An 18,221-nucleotide genomic window follows, 5' to 3' on the forward strand; every position below is an offset into this window, starting at 1 on the left:
ACTGGCTAAGAGAGAGCTCCTGGGCCTGTGGAGTCGCAGCCCCGAACTGCGCTGGCTGCGAGGACGGCCTTCTTGTTCCAAGCGTCCACCAAGTGCCCGCGGGCACAGCTCCGCTCCGACACCGTGCTGGGCGGGCAGCCACACGGGGCCCACACGACTGAGAGGCCACAATCTACAGGGAACAAAACTGGAGGTCTGCTCCCCAATAGGTTAGACCTGTTCTTCTCTTAACTTTTTACTTGAAGGACTTCTGGACGCGTGGGAAGCTGTTAAGACCGGCAGTGCCCGTGTAGACTTCACCCCACTTCCCTCACGGCGACGGCTCACCCGTCACAGGGGAGCACCCGTCACGAGGGAGCACCGTGGCCGTGCGGCAGAACTCATCCGGGCCCCAGGCTCAAGCTCCCGAATCGTACTCCGAAGGCTTGTCCGTAAAGGTGTGGACAAGCTCCCAGGCTCAGGCTTACCACGAGGCACGTCCCAGGAGACTGCTCAGCTGGCCCGGGAGCACTCTCTGGTGCCTCAAGCCAACTGTGACCAGCTCTCTGTTCTCAGTCCCCCCCCACCGCCCCCTGAATCTCACATCTGCCTTTTTATCCCCTGTTCTTTGGGTGACGGCAGACCAGAGACTTCTGGGGCTGCTCTGGTTTTAAAAAGGCTGCCTGCGGGAAGGGGACAGAAATAGGTTTCAGGAGGGAGGGAGGTGCTCTGGGGGCAGGAGAAAGACCGACGATGTTAAATCCCAGTGGCAAGGGAGCACGGCGAACCCAGGGAAGGCAGGACCCACGCGGACCCACCTGGGCGCGGGGCGTTCGGGGCTCTGAAAACACAGGTGGGAACCACCGGGGCACGGGCTTCCAGAAAGGGTTGACTTGCTATGCCTGTATGAGCTGAGCGATTTGTCACACGGACTGTGTCCCCCGGTCATGCGTGTAGGAGTCACGAATCCCCAAATGGTCACACCCTCCTCTTCTCCACCCCTACATCTCTCAGGGAGGGTTCTCGCCCACCTAGCCAGGGGGCTGCACCGTGGCCTGGGAGCCCAGAAGAGGGAGCCGGTCTGTCCCAGTCCGGATGTTTCTGGGAACGTGACCTGAAGTCCTGGAAGGCAGCGGTCGGTAAAGGAAGGGCAGCCCGAGGCAGGCGGGCATTCCGCATCCCAAACGGGCCGGCTCTCGTTAAGGGCCCGGGCGAGTGCCCGAGTGCCCAAGTGCCCTGGGCGGATCAGAAAGCAGAGGCCCGCCCTCGCCAACCGCCTCTCACCTTTCTCGCCATGATGAGGCCGGAGGGTCTGTGTTGGACCTTGGTGACCACCCCGCCGTTCCCGGCCCCCAGTTCCGAGATCCTTTCGAAGTCATCGTCCTTGAGCTCTCCGACCTTGGCCTTCTGGGTGAGGAAGGCTTCTAGACGCGTCTTCTGCTGCTCGTCGAGTTCAAGCTCTGCTAGCTTCTTCTGGAGGTCCACCAAGTTTGCTCTGCAAAGACCCCAAGGGCAAGGGCTAGCCAAGGACATGCAAGCTACAGAGAGATGACCTGGCCCAGCCAGGCCCCACGTGTGTGGCTGGAAGGACGCGGGAACAGACCAGACCCAAGTACTGTGCAGAGGACCCCACCCCCAACCTGAGGACGGGCTCTTATTCTGCTGCTCTGAACGTTAAGCATTTATACACACAAACATTCCTGGAGCCGGTTAGTAGAACAACCAACTACGTACTCGGCACTTTATTGGGTGATTCAAGGAATTTTCCAAAGGATTTTGACAATAAGGTAATTTCACTAATGCCTTGACTTTAAGCCAAATCTTGGAGTAAAAAGCAGCTCCCTGTAAGAGGTGGGCAGACATTAGCTCAATGCACACAAGGAAAAGAAACTGAACGGGGGGCGCCCAGGGGGCTCAGTCGGTTAAGTGTCCGACTTCAGCTCAGGTCATGATCTCATGGTTCGTGAGTTCGAGCCTCGAGTTGGGCTCTATGCTGACAGCCTGGAGTCTAGAACCTGCTTCAGATTCTGTGCACCCGCCTCCACCCCGTGCCCCTTCCCCACTTGTGCTCTCTCTTGCAAAAATAAACATTAAAAAAAAAAAAAAAGAATAAAAGCCACACGTGCAAGTTATTTTATTTTACATGTGTGCAATTAAAAATATTTTAGCAACATTAAAAAATATATACCTTAAAAATAGATCAGGTAATAGTAATTTTAACATGTTTGACTTAACCCATCAAAAATACAATTTTCAGGGGCACCTGGGTGGCTCAGTTAAGCGTCCGACTTCGGCTCAGGTCATGAGCTCACAGCTCGTGAGTTCGAGCCCCGTGCCAGGCTCTGTGCTGACGGCTCAGAGCCTGGAGCCTGCTTCAAGTTCTGTGTCTCCCTCTCTCTCTGCCCCCTCCCCTGCTTGCTCATTCTCTCTCTCTCTCTCTCTCTCTCAAAAATAAACATTAAAAAAAATTTTTTTAATAAAAAAATACAATTTTCAACATGAAATCAATATGAACCGATTAACGAATACTTATTTTCTTTTTCATTTAAAATGTTTGGAACCTGGAACGCGTATGATACTAACTACTCCGTCTCCCCTGAATCTGGATAAGCCACGTTTCAAATACTGGCTGTGGTCAGGGGCTTACTGGACCAGACAGGGAGGGTACCTGAGAAAAGTCTCTAAAGGAGAATGGGCCACCTCAGGTGGTCCATGGCGATCAATTCTTTTTTTTTTTTTTTTTTTTTTTTGCGAGAGAGCACAAGCTTGAGAGAGAGCAAGCAGGGGAGGGGCAGGAGGGAGAGAATCTTAAGCAGGCTCCGTGCTCAGCGTGGGGCCCAATGCATGTCCCCACGACCCTCAGATCAGGACCTGAGCTGAAATCAAGAGTCAGACGCTCAAACGGGCGCCCCCACCAATTTCTGATGGCCTTTAAGCCAAGGTTGATCACCCCCATAGAGGAGACCTCATTGAGGGGTTCAAACAGGGAATGAAAGAGGGAGACTAGAAATTTCTCAGGAACCTTCCAATCCCTCAACTGACCGCAACGAGCCTGGAACTCAGAGGCCTGAGCAAAGGGGCACAGGCTGGGAACGAGATGGTCTGCGGCTGGCCGGGCAATGCCATCTGGGCCGGTGCTGCAAAGAAGCTGCTAGAAGGCAGGGGGCTACCTGCCCCTGGGTATCAGAGCTTTGCAAACCCCACCCTGTTTTGTTCTCCAGATCCTCCTGGGAGGCGGGGATCTTGTAGTCCTGGCCCACGCAGGAGGGAACAGGCTCAGAGAGGTTAAGTAATTTGCCTGAGGGTTACAGGGCACGGACGTGGCAGTGCCTGGAATCAAACCCGTGTCCTGCGCGATTGCAAAGCCCCTGCTCACGGCCCCGAGCCAGGACCATGGGCCTGAGCAGGTGCTCCCTGAATGCCTGGTTAACAAGCGCCTGGATGAGGAATGGCTGAGAAGGACCGATGGACAGAGAGGAGAGGAGGCATAGCAATGAGCATACGCGACATGACCCCTTCCCGTAGAGTTAAAGAGGCAGCTTTTGAGGCCAGACTCTGCGAGGTCTCTGGCATTGCCCTGTGATATCTAAAATGCATTCTGGAGTCAGCTGATTAATCCATTTTAAATTTAATAGCAACTCAGCTGTGGTTATTTAAAAAAAAAAACAAAAACAAAACACTGGAATTCCAATGGCTGGCTTCCTCTACCGGGAGGAATTCTGGAAGGGATGGAAATCAGAAACCACGGTAAGAGGCAGAGAAGGGAGTATGAAGAAGGCGCTCTCCTGTGAGAAGCAGGAGCAGTAGGTTTTTGAAAGTAAGGAACACATCCCCACGTCGAGCCGCAAACTCAGAGCCAGGAAAAGATGTCAGCTTTTGCACACACAGCCACCAAGACTCCCTCCCCCGGGGCCCAGAGTGCCAAGTCCCCCGAGAGGTGCCCAACATGCAGTTCACCCATCACACCTGGTTCTCACTGGGTCACACCACAGGCACAGCAAACAGACCCCAGCTAGGGGCCTCTGGAACCACCCTGCCTCTCTTTAGCGTGGGGAACAGGAGTGGGGACTTGTTCTGTGGCCAAGGGGTCACCCTGGCTTGACCTCACGAGCACGTGCCCCTCACACAATACGACTCTGCTACCTTGAACCCCCACGGTCCCAGATGCTCCTTTCTGTCCCCCAAGTCCCCTCGTCTGCCTCAGCGTCTGCAAGGCTCCAGCCCCCAGAGGCGGTGGCTCCCCCCCCTCCCAGGATCGGGCAGCTGAACCTCACTACCCGGGGACCTTCTCCCCAACTTCACTACTCAGGAACGCCTACCCCACGACCTCACTACTCAGACCCTACCTCCCCCCACCCCCCAACCTCATTACTCAGGGCCCCAACACCCCATCCTCTCCACTCAGGACCTTCTCCCGCTGACCTCACCACTCAGGACCCTGCATCCCATCCTTTCCACTCCGGGACCTCCTGCCACGACCCCACTACTCAGAATCCCCCACCCCAACCTCTTCACTCAGGGGACCCCCCCCCCCAGCCCCAACTCACCACTCAGGGCCCAACACCCCATCCTCTCCACTCAGGGACCCTCTTCCCGCGACCTCAGCATTCAGGGACCCTCCCCCCCTCCTACCGATCTCACCACTCGGGGACCCCCTCCCCTTCCACAACCCGGCCAAGCCCGGCCCACTCACTCGGAGGCGCCCTCGCTGGTGGGGGACGGGCCCTCGGCGATGGCGGGGTTGATAGTGAGCGCCGGCAGCACCGGCTTCCTCCGGGCCAGCATCGGGGCTCCGCGGGCCGGCGGCGGCGGCACCTCTAACCGGGGCCCATAGGGGGCGGGCCGGGAGCGGGCGGCGCCGACGTGAGCCCGGGGCTGCGGCCGCGGCCTAGGCGGGCACCGGGGCGGCGAGGGCGGGCGTCGCTGCGGACCGGGGCCAAGGGGCGCCGAGAGGCACCGGGGCTGAGGCCGAGGAGCCGCCGCCGCCGCAAGCGAGGCCCGCCCGAGGCTGACGCTGCAGCCGGAGCCCGGGAGGCCGAGGGCAGGGAGGGGGAGCGACGAGATCGCGGACCGGCCTCTCGCGAGAACCAGCGCCGGGAGCCGCGCGGACCCGCCCCTTACCGCGGCGCCTGCGCACCAGCCGGAGGCCGCCTTCCGGGAGGGGGGGGAGGGGGAAGGGGGCGGAGACCTATTGAGGCGGCGCCCTGAGCCTGCGCCCTCGCTCGCGTCCGACGGCGCGTGTGCGCATGCGCTTGGGGCTCTGGGCGGAGGCGCAGGGGAGACGGAGCTAGCAGTTTAGGGATGAGAGCGGGCAGGTGGGCCGGAGTGAGGCCTTGTTCCTGTGAGCGTCGTGGGTGCTCGACTGGGGCTCCGTGAGCCAGTAAGATCCCCAAAAGTTGTGGGAGGCCACCCAGGGTCAACTTCGGTCCTTTTGCCACTTACGGACACTTTCACGCCTCCCCCCCCCCCCCCCCCCCGGTGATATCAATTACCCAATTCTTTCATGAAAGGTCATTTCAAAACATTTTTAAAATTTTAAGTTGATTTATTTATGTATTTATTCAAGTAATGTCTACACCCAACGTGGGGCTTGAACTCACAACTGCCAGATGGAGAGTCACGTGCTCCACTGGCTGAGCCACGTGCCCCTCAAAACAGGTTTTAAATTGTGGCGAATATATGTGACATAAACTTACCACTTACCATTCTAAGTGCGCAGCTCAGCCGCGTCAAGCACACTCACATGGTCGTGCAACCCCCCCTTCTGACTCCAGAACTTTCCAGCTCCCCAGACTGAGACTCTGTCCCCATGAAGCACTGACTACCCCCCCCAACCCCCCCCCCCCCCCCAGCTCCCACCTTCTACTCTCTGTCTCTGCGGACAGGACTCCTCTAGGGACCTCAAATCTTTGGAATCATGGGGCGCCTGGGTGGCTCAGTCGGTTAAGCGGCCGACTTCGGCTCAGGTCATGATCTCGCAGTCCGTGAGTTCAAGCCCCGCGTCGGGCTCTGTGCTGACAGCTCAGAGCCTGGAGCCTGTTTCAGATTCTGTGTCTCCCTCTCTCTGACCCTCCCCCGTTCATGCTCTGTCTCTCTCTGTCTCAAAAATAAATAAACGTTAAAAAAAAAATTTTTTTTTTAAATAAAAAAAAAAAAATCTTTGGAATCATACTGTTAAAAAGAAACCAATAGGCCCAAAATGGATTCATTCGTGTTAAGCCCCATGTCAGTAAACCAAGACTTAACACCTAACCCAATTACAGTGTTAGACTCTCCCAAGAATGACCTTTAACGAGCCAATCTGGAATTGCTTGGTCATCACTAGTGAGATAGCCTGCCTGATAGACACCCCCTGCCCCCCCCCCCCCCCCCCGCCGGCCTTTCCCCAAAGGAAGGTGACCCTGCTTGAAACAACCCACTCTTTGCTAGAAACTTCCTTTTTCTGCTGCTTCTGCCTGTAAAAACCTTTCCTTTTGTACAGGTTTTCAGACTTCCTTTCTACCTGCTGAGACGGGGATGCTGTGCACCTCATGAACCATTAAATACGGCCAATTAGATCTTACATTTGCTCAGTTGAATTTTGCTTTTTAATGATGGAGTATTTGTTCTTTTGTGTGTGTGACTGATTTCACCCAGCATAATGTCCCCAAGCTTCATCCGTGTTCTAGCAGGTGTCAGAATTCCCTTCCTTTTTAAGGCTAAGTAATATTTCGTTGTATGGATAGGACACATTTTGTTTATCCATTCATCCATTGTTGGATATTTGTGTTTTTCTATCTTTTGGCTGTTATGAATAACAGTGCTATGAATACAGTGCAAAAATATCTGTTCAAGTCCCTGCTTTTAATTCTTTATTTTTGAGAGAGAGAGACAGAGCATGACCGGGGGAGGGGCAGAGAGAGAGGGAGACACAGAATCCGAAGCAGGCTCCAGGCTCCGAGCTGTCAGCACAGAGCCTGACTCGGGGCTCGAACTCACAGACCTCGAGATCATGACCTGAGCTGAAGCTGGAGGCTTATCCACCTGAGCCACCCAGGCGCCCCAAAAGACAGTCATTTAAATGGGAAAAAAGGTTGACATCATAAAACACTCTCCACATTGCATTTCTTTATGTCCCGTCCCTGTGCCCCGGCGTATTTGTCATGGTGGGTGTGCCTTTGGGGCCCACGTGCAAAGAAACAGAGAGGGAAGGGCTCAGGCGACACCCTCTTCCAGGGTCCCCTGGTCACCCTGGCTCAGTTCTGCCCACTTTTTTCCAGCTACCCTTCAATCATATTTTGATAGTTGGTTTGCAGGGCTCTTTACAGGATAGGTACAGAAATACAGTGTTTACAAAATAGATACATAATATATATCCACGTGATTACAAAATGTAACAACTGATCTAAAATGCAACGTAACCTTATAGCCGCCCCTGATTAAAACTGCTCTGTATCTTGGCTCCTTCGCTACCCCAACCTGAGCCTTCTTACCTTTTCCTCCGGCTGCTCCCACCCAGCCCCCTCCAAGTTGGGGAGAATGCTTATCCGGCTTCAAAAATTTCCACAGCCTTCCCCAGCTCCGGGCGTTTCTACCTCCCTTGTGTGCTGCAACGTGAGCTCCCCATCATTTTATTTTAGGCTCTATGGGCACAGACAGTCTTGTTTATTGAGCCCTGACTTTCACATGACAAACGCACAGTTTGCTAACGCTCAAGCCCTCGAGCTTGTACCATTGCACGTACCCACGTGGGCATGCCCGGAAACAAGGCGGAGTGAGGGTTTCTGTCCCTCCAGAAAGTTTCCTCGGTGCCCTTTTCGGGCAGTCAGCCTCGCCCCCTGCCAGCAGTGGATCAACAGTGGGTTTTTGAAATGAGAGATAGACAGACAGATAAGATGGGGGGGGGGCTGATTTGTCATGCGTGGCCTTTGCCCTCCCCTGTGGTGTAGACATTTCCACCGCGGCCACTTTTCGGCTACCAGGAAGCTGGAAAGGAAGGTAGCAATCAGCGTGCACGAGACAGGACGAGCTGGCCACCGCCCACGACTCCCCTACGGACGCCCTAGCTTCTGGTTTCTCTCCCCCCAGATTACTTCTGCGTGTTCTAGAGCTTGGTGGAAAGGGAGCTGTGCCGCCTGCACGCCTCCGTGACCGACTTCTTCCGCACAGCATGCTGCATTCGTGCACGCCGCCACGTCTAACGGTAACGGGTCCTCTTGCTTCGCTACAGGATATTTCGGGGGTGTGGGTTGGGGGATGGCCCCAAGAAGAGTTCACATCTTTTCTCGTGTTGCCCCTTCCCCTCCCGGTCCACACTCGCAGCTTGAATAAAACAAACGGGCGTCCCTGTCCTGGGGGGGGGACAAGTTTCCCGCTAATCACGTGGCGGTCACCACTCGATACAGAACGCGAGCCTTTATTGTTGAGATAACACTGCGGATTTCACGCCCTCTACCCTCCTATCTTTATTAACGAGCACGCTTTGCTCTGCAAACTCTGCCACTAACATATCTCTGTACTTATCACCGGTTCCAATCACACCTTTCGTAAGGCATGTGTTCCCTGGTCCCAGAAACGTGGGTGTCTCCTACATCCGTCCCCTGGCCCAGGAAATAGATTTCTAATCGTTTTGGTAGCTTCAACCCAAGGTGACATTTACCCTGTTCAGGCACGATCTGGTGTCACCATCACACATGTCCGCCCCTGCTATCTCAGAATGCACCCTGAACTTCGTCTGTCTTACCTGTGCGGTGGGTTAGCAAGAACAGTGGCTGACAGGCCCCCTCTGGGTATCTGGAATGCCCAGCAAATCTACTCTCAGGCACCTGGCCTAGGAAACTCTTGCCTCGTATAACTGGGAGACATACACACTAATGTTCTCAATGGCAGGAATCTGGAAGGTACACAAATCCAAATCCGGGGACAGATATGTTCTAGAATAGTCCCACAAATAAATGCCAAGCAGCAGAAAACTCACAAATGACAACAACATCAAAAAAAAAAAAAAAAAAAAAAAAAAAGGTCTCGGGAGTATGGGACACCCGGCTGGCTCAGCGGGTGGAGCACGTGATTCTTGATCTTGGGGTCCTGAATTCAAGCCCCACGTTGAGTGTGGAGATTACTTTTTAGAAAAGTCTTAGTGGGGCGCCTGGGTGGCTTGGTCGGTTAAGCGTCCGACTTCAGCTCAGGTCATGATCTCGCGGTTGGTGAGTTCGAGCCCCGCGTCGGGCTCTGGGCTGACGGCTGGGAGCCTGGAGCCTGCTTTGGATTCTCTGTGCCCCTCCCTCTCCCTCTCTGCATTCTCTTTCTCTCTCTCTCTCAAAAATAAACAAACATTATGGGCACCAAGGTGGCTCGGTCGGTTAAGCGTCCGACTTCAGCTCAGGTCATGATCTCATGGTCCGTGAGTTCGAGCCCCGCGTCGGGCTCTGGGCTGACGGCTGGGAGCCTGGAGCCTGCTTTGGATTCTCTGTGCCCCTCCCTCTCCCTCTCTGCATTCTCTTTCTCTCTCTCTCTCAAAAATAAACAAACATTATGGGCACCAAGGTGGCTCAGTCGGTTAGGCGTCCGACTTCAGCTCAGGTCATGATCTCACAGTCCGTGGGTTCGAGCCCCATGTCGGGCTCTGTGCTGACGGCTCGGAGCCTGGAGCCTGCTTCGGAGTCTGTGTCTCCCTCTCTCTCTGCCCCTCCCCTATTCGTGCCCTGTCTCTCTCTGTCTCAAAAATAAATAAAAAACGTTAAAAAAATTTAAAAAAAAATAAAATAAAAAAAATAAAAAAGTCTTAGAGATATAGAGTTACAGACTATGTCTTTATGAGACCATATTTATGAAATGAAATCGGCTTGGCACCATTAGCCACTGGGGAATTGCCCAAAAGCCCCAAAGAGATACGACTACCACAGGCCATTAGAATGGCTGGGATAAAAAAGGCTGACAATACCAAGTGTTGGCAAGGAAAACAGTTTAGTGGTTTCTTAGAAAGTTAAGCAAATACTTACTATACGACCCGGCAATCTCACCCCTGAGGGTTCACCCAAGAGAAAGAAACTCTTGGGTTCACACAAAATCTGAACAGGAGCGTTCATAAAAGCTTTCCTGGTAAGAGACCAAAAGCTGGAAACAACCCAAGGGCTCTTCAGTGGGTGACCGGAAAAACAAATTTTGGACTGAGTGAACAAAAACACATAAAAATAAAGTATGGATTAATTCCACACAAGGGAATACTGCTCGGTAATACGAAGGAATGAGCCGAATACGCACAGGGCCTTGAGTGAATCACAAAGGCATTTTGTCTGACGAAAAGAAGGCGATCTGAAAAAGTTACGTGATGCAGGGCTCCATTTATACGAGGTCTCTAGAAGAGTATATTCATAGAGACAGGAAGTGGGTGCCAGCGGTGGGGGCGGGGCAATCACTTAATGGAGGGGGGCCTGGGTGGCTCCGTGGGTTGTCGGCTCAGGTCACGATCTCACATTTTGTGAGTTCCGGCCCCGCGTCGGGGTCTGTGCTGATGGCTCAGAGCCTGTCGCCTGCTGCGGATTCTGTGTCTCCCTCTCTCTCTGCCCCTCCCCCACCCCCACTCTGTCTCTCTCTCTCTCTCTCTCTTTCAAAAATAGATGAACATTAAAAACAAAAGAACAATTACTTAATGGATACTGGGTTTCCTTTTGGGACGATGACACTGTTTTGAAACTGGGCAGAGCTGATGGCCGCGAGACATTGTGAATGTATTGAGTGCAACTGAAGTGTTCGTTTTGAAACAGTTCATCTTATGTTATGTGGATCTCATCCCTTCCAACGACACTACATTTTGCCATTGGGTCGGCCTTTTATTTCGTTGTCCTCTATTTCCGTTAATACATCTCTTTGGTGGAAATACTGTGTGATGGTGAGCTATGTACGGTGTCTCTCTTTTCTTTTCTTTTTTTTTAGTTAATTTTTTTTTAACATGTATTCAGTTTGGAGAGAGAGTGTGAGCGGGGGAGGGGCAGAGAGAGAGGGAAACACAGAATCCGAAGCAGGTTCCAGGCTCTGAGCTGTCAGCCCAGAGCCCGACGCGGGGCTCGAACTCATGGACTACGAGATCGTGACCTGAGCTAAAGTCTGACTTTAACCGACTGAGCCACCCAGGCGCCCCAGGCATTGTCTTTTTTACTCAATTTTTTTTTCTCTTTTTTAAATTAGGGCAGCATGTGCATAGTTCAATGGTTTTTAGTATAAAATTCACTGTGCTGTGCAGGCATCACCACGATCTAATTCTGGAACATTCCCATCATTCCAAAAAGAAACCCCATCCCCAGCAGCAATCAGTCCCTGTTCCTCACCGCAGCCCCCAGCCCCTACAAATCTGCTTTCTGTCTTTTGCCACCAACTTCTAACTGTATTAATAATAAAATACCTCCTGAGGGATGAATTCAAAATGGGGTTTTGATACGCTATCCTAATCACTCTGATCAAAGTCCTAAATTCAAGGTTTCTGGAAAGAGCAATGACTTTTTTTTTTTTTTTTTTTTTTTTTTTTTACAGGGGCAATTAAAAAAATCTCAGGGCTTGGCAAGATCAGATGGGTGTGTGCAGATTTTCCCCTCAAGGTTGGCATCCTAGACGACCTTCGATTTGTGGAGGCACTTACTGGTCAGTCTGATTTCTGTGTTTCTTATAAAGCATTTGAAGTATTGTTGGGATCATCTCGCAAACGAGGAATCCCTTCAAGACTTGAGGTCTTGAAAAACTCCTTTCAACCCTCTGGGCCTCAGTTTCCCCTTTCCTCCTTTGGCACTAAAGCAGGGCTCTGCAAACTCTTTCTGTAAAGGACCCGATAATAAATATTTTCAGCTACTCAACACTGGCTCGTAGCCAGAAAGCAGCCACAGCCCGTATTCAGACAAGTGAGTGTGGCCGCGTGCCAATAAATTGTATTTATGGACACTGAAATTTGAATTTCGTATCATTTCTGACGCCAGAAAGTATTATTTTCTTTCTTTTGTGATTCCTTCCTCCCTGTCTCTCTCTCTCTCTCTCTTCTTCCTTCCTTCCTTCCTTCCTTCCTTCCTTCCTTCCTTCCTTCCTAAGTAAGCTTCATACAACACAGAGCCCAACACGGGGCTTGAACTCACAACCCTGAGATCAAGACCCAAGCTGAGATCAAGAGTCAGACGCTTCACTGACTGAGCCACCCAGGTGCCCCGTCAGAAAATATTCTTAAATTTTCTTCAGGCATTAACAAAATGTAAAAACCACTCTTAACTTGCAGGCCGTGCAAACACAGGTGACAAGCTGGGTTTGGCCCGTGGGAAGCCTACAAGGAGGGAAGAGGGCAAGGTTGCAGCTTAATTATTTTATTTTATTTTTTTAAGGTTGAGGTTTGAAATAGGATGCCAGAGAAAGTGGCATTTGGTCACAGGCGTAAGAGGTGGGAGGATGTCCCGCGGGGATGTGGGGGAAGGGTTTTGAGGCAGAGGAAACAGTCCGCGCAAAGCCAGTTGGATCCCCGAGCCATTTTCCAACCACTGGCAGAAAACGAGGTCAGCCTTCCAGGACGGCCACCCATCCCCTCCTCGTGCGCACCACACGGGGACTATTGTTTCTATTTTGTTTTTGTTTTTGTTTATTATTATTATACTTTTTAGAGAGAGAGCGCGTGAGCGAGCAGGGGAGGGGCAGAGGGAGAGGGAGAGAGAGAGAGAGAGAGAGAGAATATTAAGCAGGCTCGAGGGTCGGTGCGGAAACGGAGCGGACCCCGGAGGCTTGGGTCTGGCGGGCAGGCTGGTTGATGCGCAGCGAGGGGTTCTGGGAGGAGGGAAACCCCCAGTGGGCGGCAGGTGTCAGTTCCTGTGGGGCAAGCCCCCCCACGGTGGCCGAGCTCAGGCCACCCAGGTGATGTCGCTGAGCGCGGAGTTAGACCGAGGTGCCACCGCGCCCGAGCCTTCCCTGCCCGGGCCTCCCGGGGAGCCCGAGCCCGCATAGCATCATCCGTCCTAGTGCGTTACTGGGACGCAGCAGCCGGCCCTTGCAGAAGTCAGATGACATGACGCGGGCCGAAATACTCTGGGGGCGCAAAGCACGGCGTGCGCGCAAGGGTCCGGATACAAAGTGTCTGCAGGAGTCCGCAGGTGCACGTCGGAAGGGCCTCTGGAAAAAAAATAACAAGGCCGTTCACGTGTGTTCGCCTCCGTAACCCTAGCTGAGGGCGATGTCGTGCACGGTGGCAGAGGAGGAACACGGACCCGGGAGGGGAAAGCGCTGGAGACCTCGTCCCGGGGCAGGGGGCAGAATGAGGGCGAGGAAGGGGCCAAAGAACGAGGACCTCGCCCCGCCCCGCGGAGATGCTGGGGAGGAGGTGGGGAAGCACTTGCTGCTAGAATCCACTAGAGGGCGCGCGGGACTGGGAAGCCGACCTCCGTGTCCCCAGCCTCAGGCCTGGCCCGGTGGGAAGAGAGAGAGAGGGGGTCCGCCGAGGATGCTGGGTGACCAGAACAGGAGGCGGGGGGGGGGGGGGGGGGGGGGGGTGGCCTGTGTCTTTGAACCTGGAGAGCCTTTCCTATGCTTCCAGAGTTGGGGGTTTGGAGGACAGGGGCTGACAAATTAGAGCCAGAGTCTGCAAACTTGTTTTTCTTCCTTCCTTCCTTTCTTTCAAGTTTGTTTATTTTGAGAGAGAGGGAGAGAACGAGTGCGGGAGAGGCAGAGAGAGAGAGAGAGAGAGAGAGAGAGAGAGAGAGAATCCCAAGCAGGTTCCATGCTGTCAGCACAGAGCCCGACGTGGGGCTCGAACTCACGAACCCCCGGAGATCATGACCTGAGCCGAACACCAAGAGTCAGACGCGTAAAGGACTGAGCCACCCAGGCGCCCCGGCAAATTTTTTCTTCAAGGGCCACAGAGCCGAAAGTTTAACCGCACTTGTCTGTCTGCCAGGGGCTCCGCTCTACCCTTCCAGCTCCCAGACTACGGCACACAGCACCTCCCCAGAGGCACGGGGCTCTGTGCCAGTGACGTTGTGGGTTTGGGAGGCTGAAATTTGAATTTCATATAATTTTCCTGTGACACGAAATAACTTTCTCTGCCATATTTTTTCAACGGCATTTAAAAATGCGAAAACCGGGGGCGCCTGGCTGGCTCAGCCCAGAGAACACGTGACTCCTGGGCTCGCAGCCGTGGGTTCGAGCCTCACGTCGAAAAGCAACAGATGATAGTAACGAATGGCCGGGCAAGAAATACAGAGTGGAAATGTTTCTTTTTTATTGGACATCCCACGTATAGCCATTCCCATACCACAGTCCAACAAAGTACAGAGAGTAATGGACGAATATCTTTCCATTCCGGTAACGATTTTCTTTTAAAGTGAAACATACCTCGGGGCGCCTGGGTGGCTCAGTCGGCTGAGCCTGAGCGTCCGACTTCGGCTCAGGTCACGACCTCGCGGTTCGTGAGGTCGAGCCCCGCGTCGGGCTCTGTGCCGACAGCTCGGAGCCTGGAATCTGCTTCCGATTCTGTCTCTCTCTCTCTCTCTCTCTGCCCTTCCCCTGCTCACGCTCTGCCTCTCCCTGTCGCTCAAAAATGAGTAAATGTGAAAAAAAAAAGTTTTTTTTTTTAATGAACATGGGTAGCTGAATCTCTGTGTGTGTTCTAGCCAAATGTATGGCACAGAGTTCTCCAAATTCTCTTCCAAGTAGGATATGATGTTTACCAAAGGAGCTTGTGTAAAACTTTTTTTTTTTTTTTTTTTACTTTTAAGTCATCTCCATACCCAACGCGGGGCTCGAACTCACGAACTCATGAACCTCGAGATCATGCCGACTGAGCCTCCCAGGAGCCCCTGTCATGTTTCCTTTGAAGATAAATGTATCAGGGGCACCTGAGCGGCCCAGTCAGTTAAGTGTCCGACTGTTGGTTTTGGCTCAGGTCACGGTCTCACGCTTCGTGGGATCGCGCCTCGTGCAGGCACCATGCAGACGGCCCGGAGCCTGCTTGGGATTCTCGCGCGCGCTCTCTCTCTCTCTCTCTCGAAATAAGTATATAAAACTTTCCAAAAAATGCATCGAAGGAAAAAGGCTTGGCACATTCTTCAACAGTGTCGAGAACTTTGTTTTTTTCTTCTTCTTCATTAAATTGATTTTAGAATGACAATCAGGGACACGATGATAAATTGAGACGGATGTCGGATGCCCCAAAGAGCAGGTGATCACAGGAATGAATGCAACATAAAGATAAGTATTGTTCAATCCTGCCAAATGTGGGGGTGCGTAGGCTGGGCGACCTTTCCAGTGTTGTCCAACCTGGCGAGTGGAGGCGGGAGGTGTGGGGGACCGGCCTGCTGCGGGAAGGGAGTTCTGGGCACAGGTTCGTAGCGCGTCCCAGTGCAAGAGGCGGGACACGGGGCTTTCCGACACCCTTCTCACGCGTGGGTGGGCTTGGCCTCTAATTGGTGGGCTTCTCCCTGTGCCCGAACTCCTGGGCCCGTCCCTCCGATCGAACGCCAATCCTGATCAGATTCTCCCTGGGATTAAAGATTAACCCCCATGTTTGGCCTTTGCAGGAGGCTTATATAACCTTCTAGGTCAATCGTCACACTTTTCCGGACGGGGTCTCAGAGGGGAGACGCGATGTGGTGTCCCGGCTAAGCATACTGTGCCGAGCTTGGGGGGACGCTGAGGTCCCGGGGCACGCAGGCCAGAAAGCCACCGGGCACGAAAGGGGAGAGTAAGTTAAGGACTGATGAGACCCGAGGCTGGTGTCCCAAGTTGGCCGAGAGCAGCCACACTTATTTGGGGTCCGCGGCACGTGCTGGATTGCGGGGCTCATTCCGCAGGTGCGTCTGGAGCCGCCTTGATGGTGGGGGGCCATCGGTGGCCGACACAGACAGGAGCCCGTTCCCTGGTGGGAACAGAGGGAATGGACAGGTGATCAGAGCCCCCCCCCCCCCGCCCCCCGCCAGGTGCTCTGCTAGGGTGGCTGGGATGCTCAGGATGGTCCCTGAGGGAGATGACCCTCGGGCAGAGGCCACCAGGTGTGGGTTTGGGAACAGCTTTGAGAAGGCCTTGTGGGTTGAAGGACGTGCCCTCCCCCACCCCCCCCCCCCTTCAAAAGTTGGAACTGTAACCTCCAGGACCTCGGAATGTAACTCTATTTGGAGAGGGGTTCTTTAGCGAGGTGATCAAGTTCAGGTCATGAGGGCGGGGCCCCTGATCCCTAGGACTGGGTGTCTTTTACATAGAGACACAGGGAGAAGGCGGGGTCTACACCGCAAGGGGAGGCCTCGGAAGGAGCCAGGCCCGCCCACACCTTGATCTGGGATTTGCAGCCTCCAGGGCAGGGAGACACTAAATTCCGCCCTTAGGCGCCCTGTCTACGGGACCTCCTTCGGCAGGCTGGCGAAGGTGAAGGGTCAGGACAAATTCAGGGTCTGGAGACGTAGAAATGCCTCTGCACCCCCGCACTGTGGGCTCCTTTCCAGAACGCCCTGGGGTGGAGCCAGAGGAGACACGCCCAGCCCCCCCCACCCCCCACCCCGAGGCGACGGGAAGGAAGCTGGGATGACCGCATCCACAGCCAGTGGAGGCCTCCTTTCCTGTGAGAGCGTCGCTGTGACCCTTGGAACCGCCAGCCATAAAGCAATCACCAAGATTTGATGGGGGCTAGACATGGAGGAGGGGTGGGGACGGACAGAGCCCCCCCCCCCTCCTCTACCCTCAAGGCCCTCAGGGGGCACCGCCCCAGGGGCCGCCCATCCTCCTGGAGCTGGGGGACCACCTGCCTGCGCCCCAGTTAGGAGCGAGCCCCAGACGCCAGGCTTGGACAGCAGGGCCCCTGACACACCGGGCCTCCCAGCCCTGTCCATGCACACGTCCCACCCAGACCCCCACAGAACCTTCCAGAGCCATCGACGACTGGCCATCGCACCTGACCATGAGCCATCTCACCCTGGAACAGGCCCCCAGCACCCCTGCCCTCGCCTCCCCCCCTGCGCGCAACACATTTCAGCCCCACGGCCCCTCCCTCCCGTCCCTCCTATCTCCACACCTGGTTTTCTTTCCATGGTGTCTTTATCTGACTTACTCACTTGCTTATGTGCAAGTGGTCTGCCCCTGCGGGAACATCAGCGTGCGGACGGGGGGAGGGTTTGTCTGGTTTGCAGCCTGTGCATAGCAGATGCTCAATAAACAGTGACCACAAGAATAGACGAGTTCTCGGGCACGGCGCCCTTCATCCTTTAGGGAAGCCGGAGGGCGCCCACCCCGGGCCAAGCTCTCCTCCCTTGTGGCGCTCAGAGACCACATCACCTGTGGTCACCCACCCCAAGGGCCTGGAACTTCCTGGACACGCTGTGGCACGTGATGTAGGAGGCACCCTGAGGATTAGGTGGTAATCATCAGTGGGCATTGCCCAAGAGGTGGGTCAGAGTCCCCCTGCCCCCCAGCCCCTGGCCTGCCCCTGCCACACCCGTATCACGAGGGTTTTACTCACTGCCCAGCCTGGCGGCACACCAAGGGAGGGTCCTGGAGGAGGAGGAGGAGGAGGAGGCGGAGGAAGGGGAGGAGGAGGGAGAGGAGGAGGGAGCAGAGAGTTAGTCAAGGGCTTGCTGCTCCCAGAACCCCCCTGCCTCTTCCTCCCAAACTGATCTTAAAGGCCAGTGTAGAGAGAACCCCCCCCCCCAGGGAGAAGTCAAAGGAATGGGGAGGTGACATGGCCGGGGACAAGCCCCCGCCTGGAGCAGGGAGCCCGGGCGTTGTCCCCGCTGTGGCTGACTCATGGAGTGGCACAGTGAGTCACGACCCCTGATTAGCCCTTCGGTCCTCGTGTGCAAAACGGGACCCGCTGTCCTGAGCAGATCTGTGTTGAGGCCAAAGGGCCAAGGCAGCCGGAAAGTGCCAGGCAGGCTTCTGCCCGCGTGTCCCGGGTTTGGAGCACGACGGGTTCCTTACGGGTGCACGTACTGCTCGTGATGGAAACTGACACAAAGAGCACAGGTTTGGGGACCTGGGTCCGTGGAGGTTCCTTCTTAGCCCCTCACGTGCTTTAATTTATGGGCTCCCGCCAACACCTCGGTGTGAGGAGGGCCTTTACCGCCTTTCACAGACAAGGAAACTGAGGCAGGGAGAGGCAGAGTCATTGGCCCGGAGTCACACAGCTGCACGGCAAGGATGTGAAGCCAAGCTCTGCCCTGGCCCAGCACCGCCTCGTGGAACAGTCACGCATCATGTGTCAGGGGCGCCCCGGGAGGCTCAGTTGGTCAAGCCTCCGACTCTTGGTTTCAGCTCAGCTC

The 18,221-nt window shown here is 54.6% G+C and overlaps 1 protein-coding gene and 1 long non-coding RNA gene across 2 annotated transcripts in view; one reads left to right on the plus strand and one right to left on the minus strand.

Moving 5' to 3' along the window:
* The window catches only part of MAP2K2 (mitogen-activated protein kinase kinase 2), a 20,808-nt gene extending 15,753 nt beyond the window's left edge, over nucleotides 1–5,055 (minus strand). The window contains exons 1-2 of the mRNA XM_060629884.3: nucleotides 4,673–5,055; nucleotides 1,264–1,474 (exon numbers count right to left, since the gene is read on the minus strand). Of these exons, the coding sequence (XP_060485867.1) occupies nucleotides 1,264–1,474; nucleotides 4,673–4,764 (303 nt within the window). The 5' untranslated portion in view covers nucleotides 4,765–5,055. The remainder of the gene's footprint in view (nucleotides 1–1,263; nucleotides 1,475–4,672) is intronic.
* Nucleotides 5,056–5,253: 198 nt separating this feature from the next.
* Nucleotides 5,254–17,025, plus strand: LOC144614187 (uncharacterized). The gene is made up of 4 exons (XR_013551812.2): nucleotides 5,254–5,359; nucleotides 8,047–8,161; nucleotides 11,488–11,595; nucleotides 15,078–17,025. It is a non-coding gene; the product is annotated as an uncharacterized LOC144614187 (long non-coding RNA).
* Nucleotides 17,026–18,221: the final 1,196 nt, after the last annotated feature.

This window comes from Panthera onca, chromosome A2, assembly GCF_046562875.1.
Source record: "Panthera onca isolate mPanOnc1 chromosome A2, mPanOnc1 haplotype 2, whole genome shotgun sequence".
Lineage (NCBI taxonomy): Eukaryota > Metazoa > Chordata > Mammalia > Carnivora > Felidae > Panthera > Panthera onca.